Below are 19,578 nucleotides of genomic sequence, written 5' to 3' on the forward strand. Positions count from 1 at the left end.
GGAATCAAGATTGCCGGGAGAAATATCAATAACCTCAGATATGCAGATGACACCACCCTTATGGTAGAAAGTGAAGAGGAACTAAAAAATCTCTTGATGAAAGTGAAAGAGGAGAGTGAAAAAGTTGGCTTAAAGCTCAACATTCAGAAAACTAAGATCATGGCATCTGGTCCTATCACTTCATGGGAAATAGATGGGGAAACACTGGAAACAGTGGCTGACTTTATATTGGGGGGCTCCAAAATCACTGCAGATGGTGACTTCAGCCATGAAATTAAAAGATGCTTACTCCTTGGAAGGAAAGTCATGACCAGCCTAGGCAGCATATTAAAAAGCAGAGACATTACTTTGCCAACAAAGGTCCACCTAGTCAAGGCTATGGTTTTTCCAGTAGTCATGTATGGATGTGAGTTGAACTGTAAAGAAAGCTGAGCACTGCAGAATTGATGTTTTTGAACTGTGGTGTTGGAGAAGACTTTTGAGAGTCCCTTGTACTGCAAGGAGATCCAACCAGTCTATCCTAAAGGAGATCAGTCCTGGGTGTTCATTGGAAGGACTGATGTTGAAGCTGAAACTTCAATACTTGGGCCACCTGGTGCGAAGAGCTGACTCATTTGAAAAGACCCTGATACTGGGAAAGATTGAGGGCAGGAGGAGAAGGGGACAACAGAGGATGAGATGGTTGGATGGCATCACTGATTCAATGGACACGAGTTTGGGTAAACTCCGGGAGTTGGTGATGGACGGGGAGGCCTGGTGTGCTGCAGTCCATGGGGTCGCAGAGAGTTGGACACAACTGAGAGACTGAACTGAACTGAACTGAAAAATTAACAAAAAAGTCAGAAAGTGAAAAAAAAAATACACTCAAAACATTTATCACCTGGAAATTATTTAAAAAATTTTTTTAAATAACATTTTTTTGGGAAATAGGAAATCTAGATATATAATAATGCATGAAACCCTATAGATATAGTAAAAGTGGTTCTCAGAACAAATTCCATAGTCCATTATTAATAACTGTGAAAGAATAAAATGCATGAAATGTCCAACTCCAGAACTGAGAGGAAGAGAATCTCCTGCTTGCTTCTTCTTTTTACATTCCCAAAAAAGAGGAATTGATGAAAATAAAAAGTAAAATCAATAAATTAAAAACAGGAAAATGGTGGTACTAACAAGAGAGCTGGTTCTTGAAAATGCATTACTAACTAAAGTTGATAATAAAGAGTGAGTACCAGTCAAATACACAAAATGAGTGATCTGAGGGAATGATGAAAAAGGAAATGAAAAGAAACATAAGAGACAACTTTGTTCAACTCTGTTGAATTAAATTTGAGAAACTGAATGATTTTCTAAGAAAATATAAGTCCAAAACTGACCCAAAACAGACTAATTCTTTTAAGGAACTATAAGAAAACACTGCTGATCTATTGATAAAAGAACCCTATATGTTGTAGAATATTTACACAGTATCAGTTTGCTAGTGGAAAACCAAATTTATTATTTTAAAATAAAAAAGGTCATTCACTACCCTACAATTCCATCTAGAACTCCACTTTAAAATTAGAAACAATCACATATCATTTTAGCCTACATTTTGAGAATTTATTTCACAGCTTGAGGAACCTTTCTTGGCATTCCATCATCCCTTTTTCTCTTTCACTCTTTTCCATACTTTCTCCTTCACTCATTCCTTTGTTCTACTCTATACTGCCTTTGTAGTGTAGCAGTGAAAGTCACTCAGTCGTGTCCGACTGTTTGGGACCCCACGGACTATAGAATCCATGGAATTCTCCAGGCCAGAATACTGGAGTGGGTAGCCGTTCCCTTCTCCAGGGGATCTTCCCAACCCCGGGAATGAACTCAGGTCTCCTGCATTGCAGGCAGATTCCTTACCAGCTGAGCCACAAGGGAAGCCCATACTGTCTTTGAGATTGCATCAATTTTGCTATGATCTCATAATCAAACTACAACCATCCTCTAATTAGGAAGCTACCAGATGAGCAAAACTAAAATTCTGAGAGACAAGATTCAATGGAATGCTACTCAGCCATAAAAAAGAACGAAATAATGCCATTTGCAACAACATGGATGAACATAGAGGTTGTCACACTAAGTAAAGTTACTCAGATAGACAAATCTATGACATTGCTTATTGTTGTTGTTTAGTTGCTAAGTCAGAGAAGGTGATGGCACCCTACTCCAGTACCCTTGCCTGGAAAATCCCATGGATGGAGGAGCCTGGTGGGCTGCAGTCCATGGGGTCGTGAAGAGTCGGACACGACTGAGTGACTTCCCTTTCACTTTTCACTTTCATGCATTGGAGAAGGAAATGGCAACCCACTCCGGTGTTCTTGCCTGGAGAATCCCAGGGACAGGGGAGCCTGGTGGGCTGCCGTCTATGGGGTCGCACAGAGTCAGATATGACTGAAGTGACTTAGCAGCAGCAGCAGCAGTCACTAAGTTGTGTCCAACTCTTTGCAACCCCATGGACTGCAGCCCGCCAGTCTCCTCTATCCATGGGATTTCCCAGGCAAGAACACTGGAGTGGGTTGCCATTTCCTTCTCCAATGCATGAAAGTGAAAAGTGAAAGTGAAGACGCTCAGTCATATCCGACTCTTCACGACCCCATGGACTGCAGCCCACCAAGCTCCTCCATCCATGGGATTTTCCAGGCAAGATAAAACAGATAACTAGTAACGACCTACTGTATAGCACAGGGAACTCTTTGAGAGTGATAGGGTTGTTACTAACATTTGTAACAGACAACAGTCATCAACCAGGAAGGTTCCAATCAAACTGAGAGATATGGTCATCCTGGTTTAGAGTCAAAGCCTGAATCTGGTCAATCTCTTAGCTAGGTATAAAGAAGAAACACATAGTGTCAGATCTGTGACAACAAACCATCCCCCGGATAAGCACTGAAGATCAAAAGCAAGGATCTGGATATATACAGAACAGATGTGGCAAAATAACTTACTATGGCAGACAAAAAACAGAGATTCAACTTTCAAATTTACAAGCTGTCTTAAGAAAGATAACAGAACAGAGTAAAGGCAATATTAAAAAAAAATTAACAGAAGAAAACTGTTTTAAGATGAAACAGAATTTTAAGATTCCCCTCCAAAAGTTTTTCTCTGAGTTCTAGGCAAAATAAATGAACAAGACCAACACTTAGAAATATCTTGGCAGTTGGGAGGGAAGAAAAACTTTTATAATTTGCACATGATGTAATCTTTTACCCAGAAAAATGAATAGAATCAATAAATATGAATCAAGAAAGGCTTCATTTTGGATACAGATAAACCAACATAAGCCAAATCCAATGGACATAGGAGCCTGTATGGTTACAGACCATGGGGTCGCAAAGCATTGGACATGACTTAGCGACTGAGCCTGCAAGCAAACACATGCAAGCCAATACTATTTCTCTATACCAACACTGCCATGTAGAAAATCTAATAAATACACAATAATAAAATCCCAACAGCTACAAAAATAATAAAGTATCTAGGAATTTACCATGAATTCATAAGGTCCCTCTTAAGTCTAAAAGTCAATAAAATTATCTAAATAAGCCTATTCTATACTCTTAAGATGATTTAATATTATAAAAATGTTAATCCTTTCAAATTAATCTATAAATTCAATGCAACTGTAATAAACAGTATTGTTGAATTTCATGAACTCAGTAAACACACATTAAAATTCATATTACAGAATAAAGGTCTATGTATACAATAATCAACCTCAATAAAGAGTAGGGAAAAAAAAAGTACAGAAGATGGACTTATCATATACTAAGACATACAACAATAAAAAGTGTGTGTCATTGAGTGTAATGAGAGGCAGATATAAAAATGGAACCCCACACAGTGCTCAGAAACAGAATACATGTAATATATATGTATATATAAAAACTTCATACACAATAAAAGTGGCACCACAAATTAACAGGAAAAGAATAGATTATTTAGTAGGTGACACTGAGAAAACTTGCTCATCATATAGAAGAACACGAAACTGGATTCCTTTAGAGAACCACACACTCAGGTGGATTTTGAATGGATTAAAGACCTAAATGTGAAGGGTAAAACTATACAGTTCATAGAAGAAAACACAGGAGAGTACCTTTGCGACCTGGAGACAAGGCAAGCCCTCTTAGCCAAAATTCCAAAACACAAAGGATAAGGCAAAAAAAGTTGAAGATTTTCAATTATGTCAAAATTAAGGATTCCCTTCAACAAAGCATATTAGAAAGTTCAATAGAACCCCTACAGTAGGAGAATATATTTATAATGTCTGAAGTGAAAGAGAGACTAATGTCTAAAACAGTCCAGGAATTCCTGCTCATCAACAAACAATGATACTAACTCCAGAAGAAAAGCGGATGAAAGACAGGAATGGGCAGTTTACAGGAAACCCCCAAAAGCAAACACGCATTTAATTAGATGTTCAAGTTTAATGGTAATCAGAGAAAGAGGAAATATAATAAAACAGCGTGATCTCATTATACTTGGTAGTCTGGCAAAATCTAGGTACCTGGATGATATTGAAAATGATGTGGGCACATAGTAACCTCTACATGCAAACTGGTGATGTGCAAACTGGCAGGCATTCTGGAGAGGAGCAGCCAGGTCTACACATGCCCAACGACCCAGCCACCCTTCCCTTGATGGATACTCCATTCTCACAGAGGGTCATGAATTCTTTTTTTATCAGTTTTTACATTAAAACGTTTCATACAGAAGGTATGGAAATGGGTAAGGGGAATAAAAAGAAATAGTGAGCGAATGAAATGAAAAGGGACCCTGCACAGATCAATGATGACAGGTACCATGATCTTAGGAGCAGTGATAAGTCAGCACTACACACTTCAGTCAAGGGCTGGCAGTGGGTCATGATGGGTGAGACAGCTGGTTTCAAACGAGTTGGTCAAGCTTTTGAATGACAAGACAGAAAAAAGTTCTCTATGCAGTTAAGATGAGGCTAATGATCCAGTTGACCACGAGACAAAAATCAGACTACTTCAAACATCTCTCTGATTTTGAATATCAGAAGACAAAATATCTTTGGCGTTTGGAGGATAAAATTGATTCTTGTTGTTGTGTACTAGAGAAACCAAGACATTGTAAAGCAATTATCTTCCAATTAAAAATAAATGTAAAAAGATAGTTTAAAAAATTGAACTCACACAGGTAAGTTTTCCATGTGCAAAGGCAACAGAAAATACTCTAACAGATGCATAGATGCAAAAAAAATACATAATTGTGAACATTTCTTGACTCAAAGAAAGCATTCAACTCATTTTTTTTTTTTTTAAGAACATAAAATCAAAGCCTTATCCTCGTATAGAAAATGTAAGATTACCTTTTGTAGAAAGAGGACAATCCTTACAAGCATCTGAGCGCGGAGCTCTTCCAAGGTAAACAATGTTCGGGGTGTTCGAATGAAAATTTTGGTCTTCCCATAAGCCACATCATCCTGAAAGCCACAGTATTCGACCAGTTTCTTAACAGCCTCTTTGTCTGAGGGGAGGTCATGGTTGGGCCAGGTGAATTCAGAGATCATTTTGTACCTTGATGGGGAAAAACAAACAAACAAACCAGGACATGGATTAAGGGAGAAAAACCATGTGGTATCAATAGAGGCAGAAAAGCTATTCAATAAAATTCATGCTTCACAGAAAGGAAAAAAAAAAACTTCTTAGCAAACTCAGAATTGAGATGAATTTCATTAGCCTCATCAGAGACACAGAAAAAGGCTTCAATAAAATATATAATACTCCTTTAGGATAATAACTCTTACTAAACCAGGGTTAGAAGGGTATTCCTTAATTTAATAAAAGCTATTTGCCAAAAACTTGCAGCAAATATTATCTGTAACATGGCAACCTTGGAAGCATTCTCTTTGCAAACAGAAACAAGACAAGGATGCCTCTATCGTGGGTTTTTGAAAACATTACTTAAGAACAACATGACTCGTTTCAAAGGAAATCAACCAGATCTTCAGATAAACTATCATCAGTAAAAGAAAACTAAGCCGTGTTCTACACGTAAGGTTAATACACAAAAATCATTTGCAATTCTACATACAAGTAGCCACCAGTTCCTCAATATGTGGGCCTCTTATAAGTTAGTTTACCACACACCAGCTTCTTGGTGACGGTGATCATGAGCAAGACAGAAGTCAAAGTCTCAGCCTTGCGTAACCTAATCTCACAAGCAACATTCCATCACTTTTGCCATAGTCCATTTTGCTAGAAGCAATTCACGAGGGCCAGCCCACTCTCCTGGGAAGAGGAGTACGCGGGCATGAACACCAGGAAGTGGGGATCAGTGGGACCAGCTTGGAAGGCTGCCTACCACAGTGCTTTCCCCCTATCCTTGGTGCAAAGTTGTTTACATGGAGTCAAATTTAGTATATTTTTCACTCACTGCATCTGAATTTTAAGTCTTAGTGAAAGACGTTCTCCTAACACTTAGATTACAGGGTAATTCACTTAGGGGTTCTTCTAGGACTTGTATGTTTCCATTTTTTACATTTGGAGCTATGATTCATTTTTAATTTATCTTGGTATATGGAATGGATCCAACTTTACTTCTGAAAAAACTCTATTTCCAATATTATTTACTAAAAAGTCGGTCTTTCTCCCTCTGAGTTAATACGCTATTTTATCATATGCTAAATTTTCATATGTACTTTAATTCATTTCTAGGCTTTTTGGTCTGTTTCACTGCTCTCTCTGCCCATCAGTACCACATGGTTTTAATTATAGATGTTATATTTTAATATCCAGTGGTCTTTTCTCTTTCTTTTCCTTTTAAAGGTCTTTCTAGATATTCTTGGATGTTTATTTTTCTATATGAACTTTAGAAGTAATTTGCATAGGGAAAAACAATCACAAAACAACAAATCCTTGTGGGTATTTTTTGGGTTCCCATGCATTAAATTTGGCTATGATGTCCAGTTGTCCCACCCAAGAACCAGGGATTGGTTCAAATCTACTTCTGCGCCTTCCAGGACTCTTCATATTTTCCTCCTAGGAATTTACCCATTTCTGGTTAAGATAATATGTATCTAAGGGGCATCTGACTCCTCCTTCTTGATATTTCTCTCTTTTCCTAGTTTCTATCTCAGCTTCGGTAGCAGTATGCTCTTCCTGGATTCCTTCTGTCTCTGGATATTTCTTCTCAATCTCATTTTCTGGCTACTGTTCTTCACTACTGGACCTCGAAATGTTGGAGTGCCCCAGGGCTCATATCAAGCCCTCGTCTCTCTATGTACAACCTCCCACATCACCTCATCTATTCCGTCCATTTCATTTTTCAACTCAAGCAATTATTATCCCAAGCCCAGTTCTCAATTCTGAATTTCACTCTCACATATCCAGTGCCTAAACAGACCTTGCTGCTGCTGCTGCTGCTAAGTCGTGTCAAGTCGTGTCCGATTCTGTGCAACCCCATAGATGGCAGCCCAGCAGGCTCCTCTGTCCCTGGGATTCTCCAGGCAAGAACACTGGAGTGGGTTGCCATTTCCTTCTCCAGGCACTTTAAATTCTTCTTTCAGTCCTTCCAACCACAAAGTCATTGGTTACCAAAGCCAGAATCCTGGGAATCGCATTTGATTCCTGCTCTTCTCTATCATTCCTTCTCATTCATCATCGAGTCTATTGATTCCACCTCCAAAACATGTTTAAAATTCAGCTACTCTCATCTTCACCGCCACAATCCTAAGAGAAGCCACCATCAAGTTCACTACAGCAGACTCCTAAACTGTTTCCCTTTTCTTCTTCAATCCATTCTGCATATCCAGCAGTCACAGCAGTGTTCCCAAAAGCCTCACAGCATTTTTATCTTTTACTGCTCTCCTGCTTTCATTGCTCTGCTCCAACAGCCTTGGCCTTCTTCAGGGTCTCAGTGTTGTGGTTGCCTCTTTCTTGCTTTGAGGCCTTGTACATGCTGTTCCCACTGCCTGGAATACTTTTTTTTTTTTTTAATGGAAATCCTGATTTTTAAAAAAAAATGTATTTATCTATTAGGCTGCGTGAGGTTTTAGTTGGGACATGCAGGATCTTCCATTTTAGTTGCAGCATTTGAAATATTTAGTTGCAGCATGTGAACTCTTTGCTGCGCCATGTGGGGTCTAGTTCCCTAACCAGGGATGGAACCTGGGCCCCCTGCATTGGCCTAGTCTTAGCCATTGGGCCATCAGGGAAGTTCCCTGGAATGCTTTTTTTTTTAAAGCTACTCTTTGAAAGGCGGAGACTTCTCATCTTCTAGTCTTTTTTGATGTTCCTCCATCAACCATCATCCCCATTATTCCTAAAACAACCAGTTGTGTTTCTTTTCCTCACACCATTCATCTCAGTTTGTAATCATATTGATTTGAGGGTCTGTCTGTTGAATGTCCGTCTATAAGTATCACGAAGGTGGAGATTTTGTTTTGTTCCTCACTATATGCCACGTGCCTATCATGTTGTCTGCCACACAGTGAGGAGAGAGATATCTGTTGAATAAAAGAATGGAAGAAAATACATTTAAAAGTCTAGTCACTTGCCAGATAGAGACAGAAACCCAAACCGAAGAGTTCTGATACAAAGAGAGAGGTAACGATGTGCAATATCACATGAAAAAAGGAAATAAAATTCAAAAACTTGCCAATTAATTATGAAAGTAGAATAAGAGTCAACAGGCAGTAATGGTGTGTGTTCAAAGTTTTAGGCATTCTGCAGGAACTAGAAGAAATCGTACAGCCACACTGCTCAGCTAACACGTCCGGGTAATGGTGCCCTTCCTCCCTTTCCTATGGTTGACGGCACAACCCCAGTTCTCCAGCAAACCAGCATCCTGAACTTGCAAATTAAAAAGCTGAACTCATCTGCTTTCTGACAACTAGTTTTTAACCTCCCTGGAAGACTTTAGCAGCTTTTAAGGTTATCAGTACCTTTAAAATCCTTCTCTCTCTCTTTTGATAAAAGAATGAAAGTGACAAGTAGAAGTCTAGGCTCAAAGCTAGCTTACAAAAAAAAATCTGCAGAATCTAAAAACACAAACTCACTGTGGAAATGTTACTTTTTCTCCCACCAAGACTGAAAACATTCGTCCAGTGTCCTACACACTTTCCATCCTACCGCATACAGCACTGTTAATCAGTTCAATCAGAATATGTAAATATTATATTTATAGGAAAATACATTCTTTTCCCTGTCTTGTTAATTAACATTTCTATCCTTCCCATAAACAGCACAAGTCTTTACTTCTCTATATTCCTCATTCCCATTTTAATTTTTGTTGCAAATGATTACTACCGATATCCTTCCCCGCTCCCCGCCACCCCCCTGTTATAATGGAAACCACTTGTATAGATTTCACAAGAAGTTTTACTGACTTATTTGTTCAATATTGCTTTTTTGCATTCCACATTTCCCTTCTGCATTTAGGAAAATGGAAAATGGAAAAAGGAAAAGCATTCCTTTTTGCTAAAGTACACCCTTTTGAAGATTTTTCAGAGAAGTCTAGGGATAGTAAATTTTCTGAACTTATATATGTCCGGAGATTTATTTTGTTTTTATTTTGCCCACGCTCTTTTTTTGGGTCTGTGCTGGGTCTTCACCGTTGCATGTGGGTTTTCTCCAGTCGCAGTGAGTGGGGTCTACTCCCTAGCTGCAGTGCTCGGGCTCCTCACTGTGGTGGCCTCTCTCGTTGTGGTGCACAGGCTTAGTTGCCTCACAGCATATAAAATCTTCCCGAACCTGGGATGGAACCTGTGTCCCTTGCATAGGCAGGCAGACTCTTTACCACTGGACCACCAGGGAAGTTCCCTGCCCACACTCTCGAATGATAACTTGGCATGGAATAAAATTCTAAGTGTAAACTTCATTCCCCTTCACAGTGCAGATACTGCTCCTTTGTCTGTTTACGCTGAATGTCGCTAATGAGAAGTCTGATGACAGTATGAGTCTCATTTCCTCACCCGTAGTTTGCCTTTCTTCTTGGGAACTCTAAGCCTTTTTCATTATGCCCAGAGTTCTGAAAGTGAACAGAACGTAAGTCCATTTAAAAAATTCGTATGTTTCACACTTGGTGTATTCTTTCAATCTGACCCCTGGACTCTTCTTTCCTTCTAGCGCTCCCGCTAAAGGGCTTTTGGCCCTCCTGGATCAAACTTACACTTGGTGTGACCTTTCTTTAGAAGGTTGCATCTCTTTTTCTCTGTGATGCGGTCTGGGAGAAGTCTTCAGCTTGATATTCTAGCTCGATCTTCTAGCTCACTAACTCATTTAAAAGAAGTTTAGTTTGAAAAAAATTTAATTATGGTAAATTTTATGTATCGTAAAATGCACACATTTAAATACACAATTCAGTAAGTTTTGAAAAATGTGTACACTCATGAAACTGACATGTCAATCAAGATGAAGATCATCTACATAATCACAAAGAGCTCCCCTATTAGCTTTCCCCCTTTCCAGCCAACTCTCAACCGAGAGCAAAGCACTGCTCTGATTTTTATCTGTTCATGAGCTTCATATAAATGGCAGCATAAAGTATGTCCTCTCTGGTGACTCCTTTTCACATAATGTTTTATTCATCCATGCTGTTGGTGTAGTATCAGCTGCTCATTATCTCTCTTTTTTTTTTGGCCACACTGCATGGCATGTGGGATCTTAGTTCCCTGACCAGGGATTGAACCCACACCCCCTGCATTGGAAGAGTGGAGTCTTAACCACTGGACCACCAGGGAAGTCCCTGTTCATTCTCTTTAATGCTGACTTGTAACCATTGTATGATGACACTATAAATTGCTGACTCATTCTATTGCTGGACAATTCACTCCAATTGTGCTTAATTTGGTTTTCACTTTCCAAATCCCTAATTGGATCTTTTTAACAACAACCTGTTCTTGTTTTGAACTTCATATTCCTACTTTAGGACCAAAACTCTCTCCTTTATCTCTCTGAGAATATGAATAGGCTTTTTCCAAGGTCATCTACTCCTTGCTCTAGTTCCTTGGATGTGAGGTTTTTCCTTTGTGGAGCTTATTGGTTCTTTCTCATTGGTCTGGTCTTTCTCAGATGTTTGATTGTTATCTCATCTTCTACCCTAGAATCCTTCTTCCTACATGTACAACTTGGCCTTTGTTGGCCTCTTGTAAGGTGGCTACTTTTGCTTCCTGAATCTTGGCCAATATACCTATGATGTCTCCCTTGCAGTTGCCCAGGTGGTTATTTGTCCTGGCCATTACGGCAACCTCTCAGTGCTGCAGCTGGGATAAACTCCAGACTGTAGCTGAGATGTCTCCTGAACGCCAGCTGAAGCCTCACCAGGCAGTCTTTCCTTAAAACTGTGACCTCAGCATACTTCTGGGTCTACATGTCTGCCTCCTATCATATTTAGGAGTGATTCACATCTTTAAGGCTCACTGAGCATCCCTCTTTTGATTTCATAGTGTAGCTGTGCCTTTACTTGGCTTTATTTATTTATTTATTTTTATTTATTTTTTTACTTGGCTTTAAATACACATATTTTATATCACTGGGGGATGTTCTGGAGTGGGAATGGGAGATTTAAGATTGTACTCCTAAGACTATCATATCTGAAATTCATAGGTTCTTTTTAACCTTTTCTATTTTTACATGAGTATTAGAAAACATAATCCAATCCTTGTAGCATGTCTTCTGTGCCAAAAAAAACACACCAAGCATCTTGAGTTGAAAGTAAAATAAGTACAGAAACAGACTAAAAGTGAGTAAGGATATGCACTTGCAAAATTCCTTGTCCCCGCCAAATCAAGCTTGCTTATTCTCTTACTTCAACTACTCTCCATGGCTTCCTCTTTGTCTCATGATATTTTTTAGTTAGATAGATATACATTTTAGATAAATAATTCTTTCAGTTCAGCCCCATCCTATAGCTGCCCATTCCCACCCTGTCTTTCTAATACTCGACTTCTGCTGATCTTACATAGGTGACAACACAAAAGTAAACACTACCATCGAGTACTTGCTAGAATGCTGAGTAATGACAAGGGATGAGTAATCTTCCTATTAACATCATCTGACACTGAAATCAAGACAGAATGAACACATTCCTACTCTACAGCCTCAAAAAAAAAAAAGAAAAACCAAATTTAAAGAACAGCATGATCTCAATAAAGAAAATGATCAGTTTTGAGCATGACTTTCTGATCAGCAGAAAATTGTCTCATTTTTCTAGGCTATTCTGCTATAATGTTTTATTCATTCCAAGAGTCTCCAATTAGCCTGAATCCCTTTCACTTCTGCACACAAGTAGCTGAACACTGGTGGAGAAGAAAAGCTGATGCTGAGGGGGGTGGGGGTGGGGTCTCACTATACACTTACAATCTCAAACCTCAAATGGGTGCTCAGGTCTTCCTGGTAGCAAAACCACTGGGAAAGAGTGGGAAAGCTCTCCCGCTCTCTAAAATGAGTATTTGTGTTTTCTTGTCAACCCCCCTCACCACCTCTCTTGATCCTCACTCTCAGGCTCACGACCTTGCCTCATACTTCAAGAAGAAATAGAAGCAATCAGACAGGAGCATCTTCATTGGTGCTATCAGTCGGCCTTCGAGGCTTCCTGCCTTGGTTTTCATATTCTCTGCCTTTCGTCCTGTTGCTAGGGGAGAAGGAGGCCTGCTCCCATCTAAAGCTGACCAACCTTCCACTTGTGCTGGGATTTCACTCCTTGCCTTCTCAAGGAGGTTATTCTTTCAGTTACCGCCCTCCCTTCTGCGTGGCTGGTTTCTCGCTCTGTTCTGAATCATCGCCACCTGCATTTTGAACATTTTCTAGAGTCTCCTTGCCTTCACATTCCACTCTGGCTGCTGCTTCCATTCTTCTCTGTTCTCATTCACAACACACATCCTTGAGTTGTCCATGGACATCCAACTCCTTGCTTCACCTTCCCATCCTGCTCAAATGGGGCTCTGACCAGCTCTTTCTCCTCTGACTTCTGTGCTGCCTGGTCTAATGGTTAAGCTTCTGCTTTTCTCTTACTGGATGGCATAGTAATATTAAATATAATTGTACTTCTCTTCTTGAAATGCCATCTTCCCTTGGCTTCTGTGACCTAACCCTCTTCTGATATTTCTTCTCTCTCATTGGTCACTTCTTCCCCTATCTTTGCTGGTTCTTTCATGTCAGACCACAAGCCTAAATGTTGGCATGGGCCTTCTCTTCTTTTCTATCAGGTCCCAAGACTTTATATATAATCTATGTATCAGTAGACCTTCCCTGGTGGCTCAGAGGTTACAGTGTCTGCCTGCAATGCAGGAGACTTGGGTTCGATTCCTGGGTTGGGAAGATCCCCTGGAGAAGGAAATGGCAACCCACTCCAGTATTCTTACCTGGAGAATCCCATGGACGGAGGAGCCTGGTGGGCTACAGTCCACAGGGTCGCAAAGAGTTGGGCACGACTGAGCGACTTCACTTACTTACTTACTTACTTACTTATGTATCAGTAACCCCAAACTTCCTATTTCCAGCCTGGAAGTCTTCACAGAACTCCAGATTTATATGTCTAGTAGATTATTTAGTATTTCTACCTAGGCAGGTAGGTTCTAAAGAACCATTTCAAACCTAACATAGTCAAGAGACAAATCTTGATTCCATCTTTGCCCTAGTTCTGTGTCCCCCTCTTCAAACTTCTCTTCCCCAATCTTTCTTATCTCAGAAAATGGTACCATGCTTATCCAGATGCTCAAGCAAAAATCTACATTTTACCCTTCATCCCTCTCTACTCCTCTCTCACTGAGTCAATCCATTAGCAAGTCTTGTCTACTTTCCCCCAAAACCTATCCTAGTGGACCTATCAGTCCACTACTCTTGGATCTACAATAATTCCTTGTTCAAGGCACTCTCACTGAGCTGCCTCTCCTGGATTCCTGCAATAGCATCTCTAAATGTCTCCTTGCTTCCTATTCACACAGCAGCCACAGTGATCTCTTAAAACATCCATAAGATTGTGTGGCTTCCTGCATAAAATCCACCAATGGTTTTCTACCACCCTTGGCCAAAATCTAAACTGTTTAGTCTGGATGACAACATGCAACATGATCTGGCCCCCGTCCATCTCTCTGATCTCAACCCACACCACTGCCCTGTTGCTCAGCATCCTCCAACCATACTGGATGATGTTTGGTACCTAAAACAAGACACTTATTTCTGCAAGGGAGACTTTTCTCCACTGTTTCCTCTGCTTCACCTGCTCTTTTTCTTTGACCTTTGTATGGCTGACTCCTTACATTCATTACTATCTACTTAGAGACTCCTCACCAACCAATATTTTATGTGTTTATTCATTCATATTTTTGTGAAATCTGTAGTCTACAAAATAGGAAATGTTGAATAAATATTTTAAAATAAATGAAAAGATGGGATTTAAAACAGTATTTTTAAGTCTCAGGTGTCAGCTAGTATTATTGTTACCAATAATAAATAATAATAGCAATGACACCTTATATCGTGTGATTACTATATGCCGGGTTCCCATTCTAGGTGTTTATTTTATACATGTTATCTCATTTCAGCCCCAGCAGCCTTATCAAGTAATTACTATTATTATTCCCATTTAAAAAATTAATTTTCTCCATTCTACACATAGGAAACAGAGGCAACTGGAAAGTTACATGATTTTCCCAAGGTCAAAAATCCCGGTCAAAGCCAGGATTCAATCAGGTTGACTAATTTTAGGGCTTCCATGATGATCTACTTAGTATCTTTTTATTATGATCGTTACTAATATCAGTAATGATAAGCAGCATTAACTGAACTTCTACTATGTGCCAGGCACCTAGGCTTTCCACTTTGGTTAATTTAATTCTCACAACAAAAGCCTTATAAGGTAGCGTTGCTATACTCATTGTGCAAATGCAGAAACAAAGAAGTTAAATTTCTAGCTCCAAGTCATGCAACAGACGTGTGGTATAGCCAGGATTCCAACCCACCTGTGACTCTAAATCCTTGTTTTTTCTCTTATACTACATGCTTATATTTTCCCAAGGAGGAATCCATTTATTCCCCATGGTCCATAAACCACAAACTCAAGGGGTCTCCTGCCAATTCTAGGAACGTCTTTCATATTTGTAGTTTCCTCAACTCTTCTGTTCACTCAACAAATATTTAGACCGCCTGATACGAGCAGATGCGTTGCTTAACATAGGGAGGGCTCCATAAGTCTCAGTGTGCTCTCGGGTTTCTCTGTTTCATCTGTTCTCACCTGTGAAGAAACTTCTCGTAGGTCTGGCGGAAGGCAAAGCCTGCCCGACGCACCCTCACGTTTTCTAGGAGTCCAAGATACTCTACTTGATGCCGGCAGCGTTCATCATCAAAGATCTGTGGGGATTTCATGTCGTTGGGTTTGATGCAACGTACATAATATGGTTCCTAAAGAAATAAACCGGCAAATGGTAAGCTTCAGTGGAGAAAAATCTCAGACTAAAGACACTAACATGAAAAGGAATGCATTTGAGTCAGTTCTAATGAGGTGGATGAACCTAGAGCCTACAATACAGAGTAAAGTAAGTCAGAGAAAAACAAATATCATATATTAATGCATATATATTTCCCTGGTGGCTCAGAGGTTAAAGCATCTGCCTCCAGTGCGGGATACCTGGGTTTGATCCCTGGGTCGGGAAGATCCCTTGGAGAAGGAAATGGCAACCCACTCCAGTATTCTTGCCTGGAGAATCCCATGGACGGAGGAGCCTGGTGGGCTACAATCCACAGGGTCGCAAAGAGTCGGACAGGACTGAGCGACTTCACTTTCACTTTCTTTCAATGCATATATATGGAATCTAGAAGGATGGTACTGATGAACCTCTTTGCAGGGCAGCAGTGGAGATGCAGACAGACAGAACAGACTTATGGACACAGTAGGGGAAGGAGAGGGTGGGATGAATTGAGAGAGGAGCATGGAAACACACACATCACCATATGTTAAAGAGACAGCCAGTGGGAATGTGCTGTATGATGCAGGGAGCTCAAACCTTGGTGCTCTGTGACAACCTAGAGGGGTGGGGTGGGGAGGGAGGTGGGAGGGAGGTTCAGGAGGGAGGGGACATAGGTATACCTATGGCTGACTCATGCTGATGTATGGCAGAAACCAACACAATACGGTAAAGCAATTATCCTCCAATTAAAAATAAATAAAATTTTTTAAAAAGACACTATGACTAACATGTAATTAGTGTTAACTGTGTCAAATTAAGCTTTGTGACTCTAATTTCTCAGGCACAGACTTGTGAAAAATTCTTCCTTTCTCTTCAATTTAAGCTTGGAAGTTCTCAGGCATTCAGCTACATTTTTGTATTATTATGTTTTAGGATTCATCAGGAAGAGTAGAAGTGGAATAAAACTAGCGTGTAAATAATTGAGACAAGTAAACATCAAGTTTTTGTGTATTTACAGAAACATGATTAAAAGTAACAGAAGTAATTTAATAGAAAGAGTCAGAAGCTATGATAAAGACGCATTGCAATGAAGAATATAAAATATTAGGCTCAGCTCTGGCACATAGATGTGCTCGATTCAGCTTTGAATCATTACAGTCCTTCAAACTGGAATAGTTTCTTTGGAATATCAGTGTTTTTAGATGCTTAAATGGAGCAAAAGAAATCTAGACAAAGATTATATACAAAAATGGGCCTCCAATTACTTCCATAAATAGTTTTGCAAATATAATGTTTGGAACAAGATAAAAGTTAATCAGATATACAAGAAGCCAAGATAACATGAATTAGAAATAGCAAAACAATATACAAAATAAAAAGATCTGCAGGGGTCCAGATGTTGGGATTAGCAGATAGAAATATCAAAACAACTATATTTAGCATGTTCAAGATGACAAAAGGCAATATTAAGAATGTTTTAAAGAACCAGAACTATAAAAAAGAACCAAACCAAAGAGAAGACCAAGGACTTAAAGATGCAATAGTAGAAATTAAGAACTCAGTGGACCAGTAGAAGAGTACATTGGAAATAGTTCAAGAAAAAAATAGTAAACTAGAAGGAAAGTGAGAAGAATTTTCCCAGAATGGATCATGGAGAGACAAAAAGACAGAAAATAAAGAAGAGAGGTTAAGAGGCATAGAAGACATCCAGTGAGATGCTTTAATTAACTGGAGTCCTACGGAGAGGAGACAGAAGGGACAGAAGCAATATTTAAAGAGCTAATAGTCAAAGACTTGGCAAAACAGATGAATATCAATCAAGCTGGAACAAACTGAAAAAGTGCTACAAACTGCAAGCAAGATTAAAAAAAAGTCTACACCTAGGTACATCAGTAAGACTTCTGAAAACCAAAGAAGAGCAGCCAGAAGAAAAAAGACTTATTACCTAAAGGAGCAACAAAGAGTCTAATAGCTGACTTCTCAAAAGAAACTATGGAATACGGAAGACAAATGAATATTATGCTTGAAATGCTGAAAGGCTGCCAATGCAGAATTTTACACCCTAGCAAAACTATTCTTCAAGAAGGAAAACACGTAAACTATTTCCAGGTAAACAAAAACAGAGAATTTGTCAACATCAGGCCTCATATACAACAGGAGAAAATTCAAACAGAGGAAAAATGGCCCAAGATGAAGGTCAAAAAAGAAGGGATAAATGAGGAAATCTAAACAGATATTAACAGTACTTAGCATTAATAATGGTGATGGTGATGTCATCATCTTAGACTTAGAATTATATACGAACATATTGTATATATTTACATGTATACATAAATGAAATAAATATTTGTAAGTACATGACTAAAACAGCACATAAGTTGGGAGGAAGACAAATGGAATTAAGATGTTTTATGGACCTTGCATTGTCCAGGAAGGAGGTAAAAACACCAAATAATATTAGATTTTTATAATCAATAATGACACCGTAATAATTTGAGTAACCACTGAAACAGTGTGTAAATCTTCCAAAATAATAAAGTCCATAAATGTAGTAATAAAATATCATTGTCATACTAGTGGTTGAGGGGTGGTACAAGGAAAGGATGCCTCTTTAGGTCTAACTAAACATTCTGACTCAAAAGATTTACAGCCCACACTTGGCAGGAGTCTACTCAGAAGGACAAGAACATGGCTTGCCAGCAGGCAGTGTCAAGGTCATATGGCAGCCCACACAGCAGTCAGGTGATAGCTTAGGCACAACGAGATGAGGTCCGTATCAGACAGATGTAGGAAGTGCCCTTGGTTTAAAAGCCTCACGCCCCATAGGATTCAATATCTCTTATAGCAAATCTAAAGATACAGCTTCCAGGGTCCTTGAAAGGGACATGCCTAATACATGAGTCACCACACTCAGGAAGCCAAGAGTATGACATTCCCACCAGACATTTCTCATTTTCCCAGTGCAGGGGCAATTTATCAATAGGGGTAATTTTTACCTTAAGTGATGTTGCCTAGTAATATGGTTGATGTACATTATGCGTTTAACAGGGGAACAGAGCTAGAAATTTAACTGAGGTTATCAGGCAGAAGGAATAGAATTTTGCTTACCTTTCACCCACAGTAATCAATCAAAAAGGTTAGAAAGGGAAGAAAAAGAAATAGAGACGAGACAAAGAGAAAGCACTAAGGAGATGGTCAATTTGTAAACAACATACAGTAGCTATGTTGAGAGTAAATGCAATAAATGATTTATTCAAAGATGGTCAGAATGGATTAAAAAGCCAAAACTACCTCTGTATGCTATTTATGAATCATACCTGAAGCATAAAGTCATGGAAAGACTGAAAGTTTTAAGGATAGACCATGCAAACCCTAGTCTAAACAAGAGCTAGTTTTAACTATTTTATTCCTGCAAAAGTGACTTTAAGGCAAAAATCAATACAGAAATAAAGATTTCATAGTGATAAATGACTCACATGCTAGGAAGATATAATAGTTCTAAGTTGAATAAGCTTAATAAATTCACAAAATATTTAAAGCAAAAATGGAAGGCATATTAAGAAGCAGGCAAATTCAGAATTACAGTAGGTTTTATCACATTTCAGCACTGACAAAACAAAGTAATTGTAAGAAGGCGGAAACACTGGACAATAATATGATGAGCAAACTTGACCTAAAGACTGTGTACAGACTATTAAGTGCAAATAATTCTAATACATAAAGAAAACTTACATCTCTAAGCGCTGAAATCACACAGAGTATATCCTCTGATCAAACGAGATTAAGTTAGAAATCAAGAGAAAGAAGATAATTAGAGAATCTTAAGATGATTGCAAATTAAGAAATAAACTTCTAAATTATCCTTGGGTCAAAAAGAAAATTACAGTGTGAATTAGAAAATATTTTGAACTCAATAATTTATGCAATCATGTGGGCAAGGCAATCTTAGTATAAGGTATCATTTGAGTCATGTAAATAACTTTACTAAACAGAAACCAGTTGAATGGAATTTTACCAGTGTTGACTGATTATGCCCAGAAAGGGGTAACACTCACGCCCAACTAAGGGGTGGGGAATGCCATTTCATCCTGGTTAGTAATATAAAAACCTTCAGACAAGGAATCCAGTGCAAATGCTTTCTCTATATTTCATCAGCATTCTGTTTCAATTTA

The 19,578-nt window shown here is 39.0% G+C and overlaps 1 protein-coding gene across 4 annotated transcripts in view; it reads right to left on the reverse strand.

The window, feature by feature from the left end:
• The window catches only part of MYO1D (myosin ID), a 361,342-nt gene that overhangs the window by 185,543 nt on the left and 156,221 nt on the right, over window positions 1–19,578 (reverse strand). For all 4 annotated transcript variants that reach the window (XM_006059431.4, XM_025281061.3, XM_044939541.2 and 1 more), the window contains exons 15-16: window positions 15,235–15,401; window positions 5,369–5,576 (exon numbers count right to left, since the gene is read on the reverse strand). In XM_006059431.4, the coding sequence (XP_006059493.3) occupies window positions 5,369–5,576; window positions 15,235–15,401 (375 nt within the window). The remainder of the gene's footprint in view (window positions 1–5,368; window positions 5,577–15,234; window positions 15,402–19,578) is intronic.

The sequence above is a fragment of the Bubalus bubalis genome, chromosome 3, assembly GCF_019923935.1.
Source record: "Bubalus bubalis isolate 160015118507 breed Murrah chromosome 3, NDDB_SH_1, whole genome shotgun sequence".
Taxonomy (NCBI): domain Eukaryota; kingdom Metazoa; phylum Chordata; class Mammalia; order Artiodactyla; family Bovidae; genus Bubalus; species Bubalus bubalis.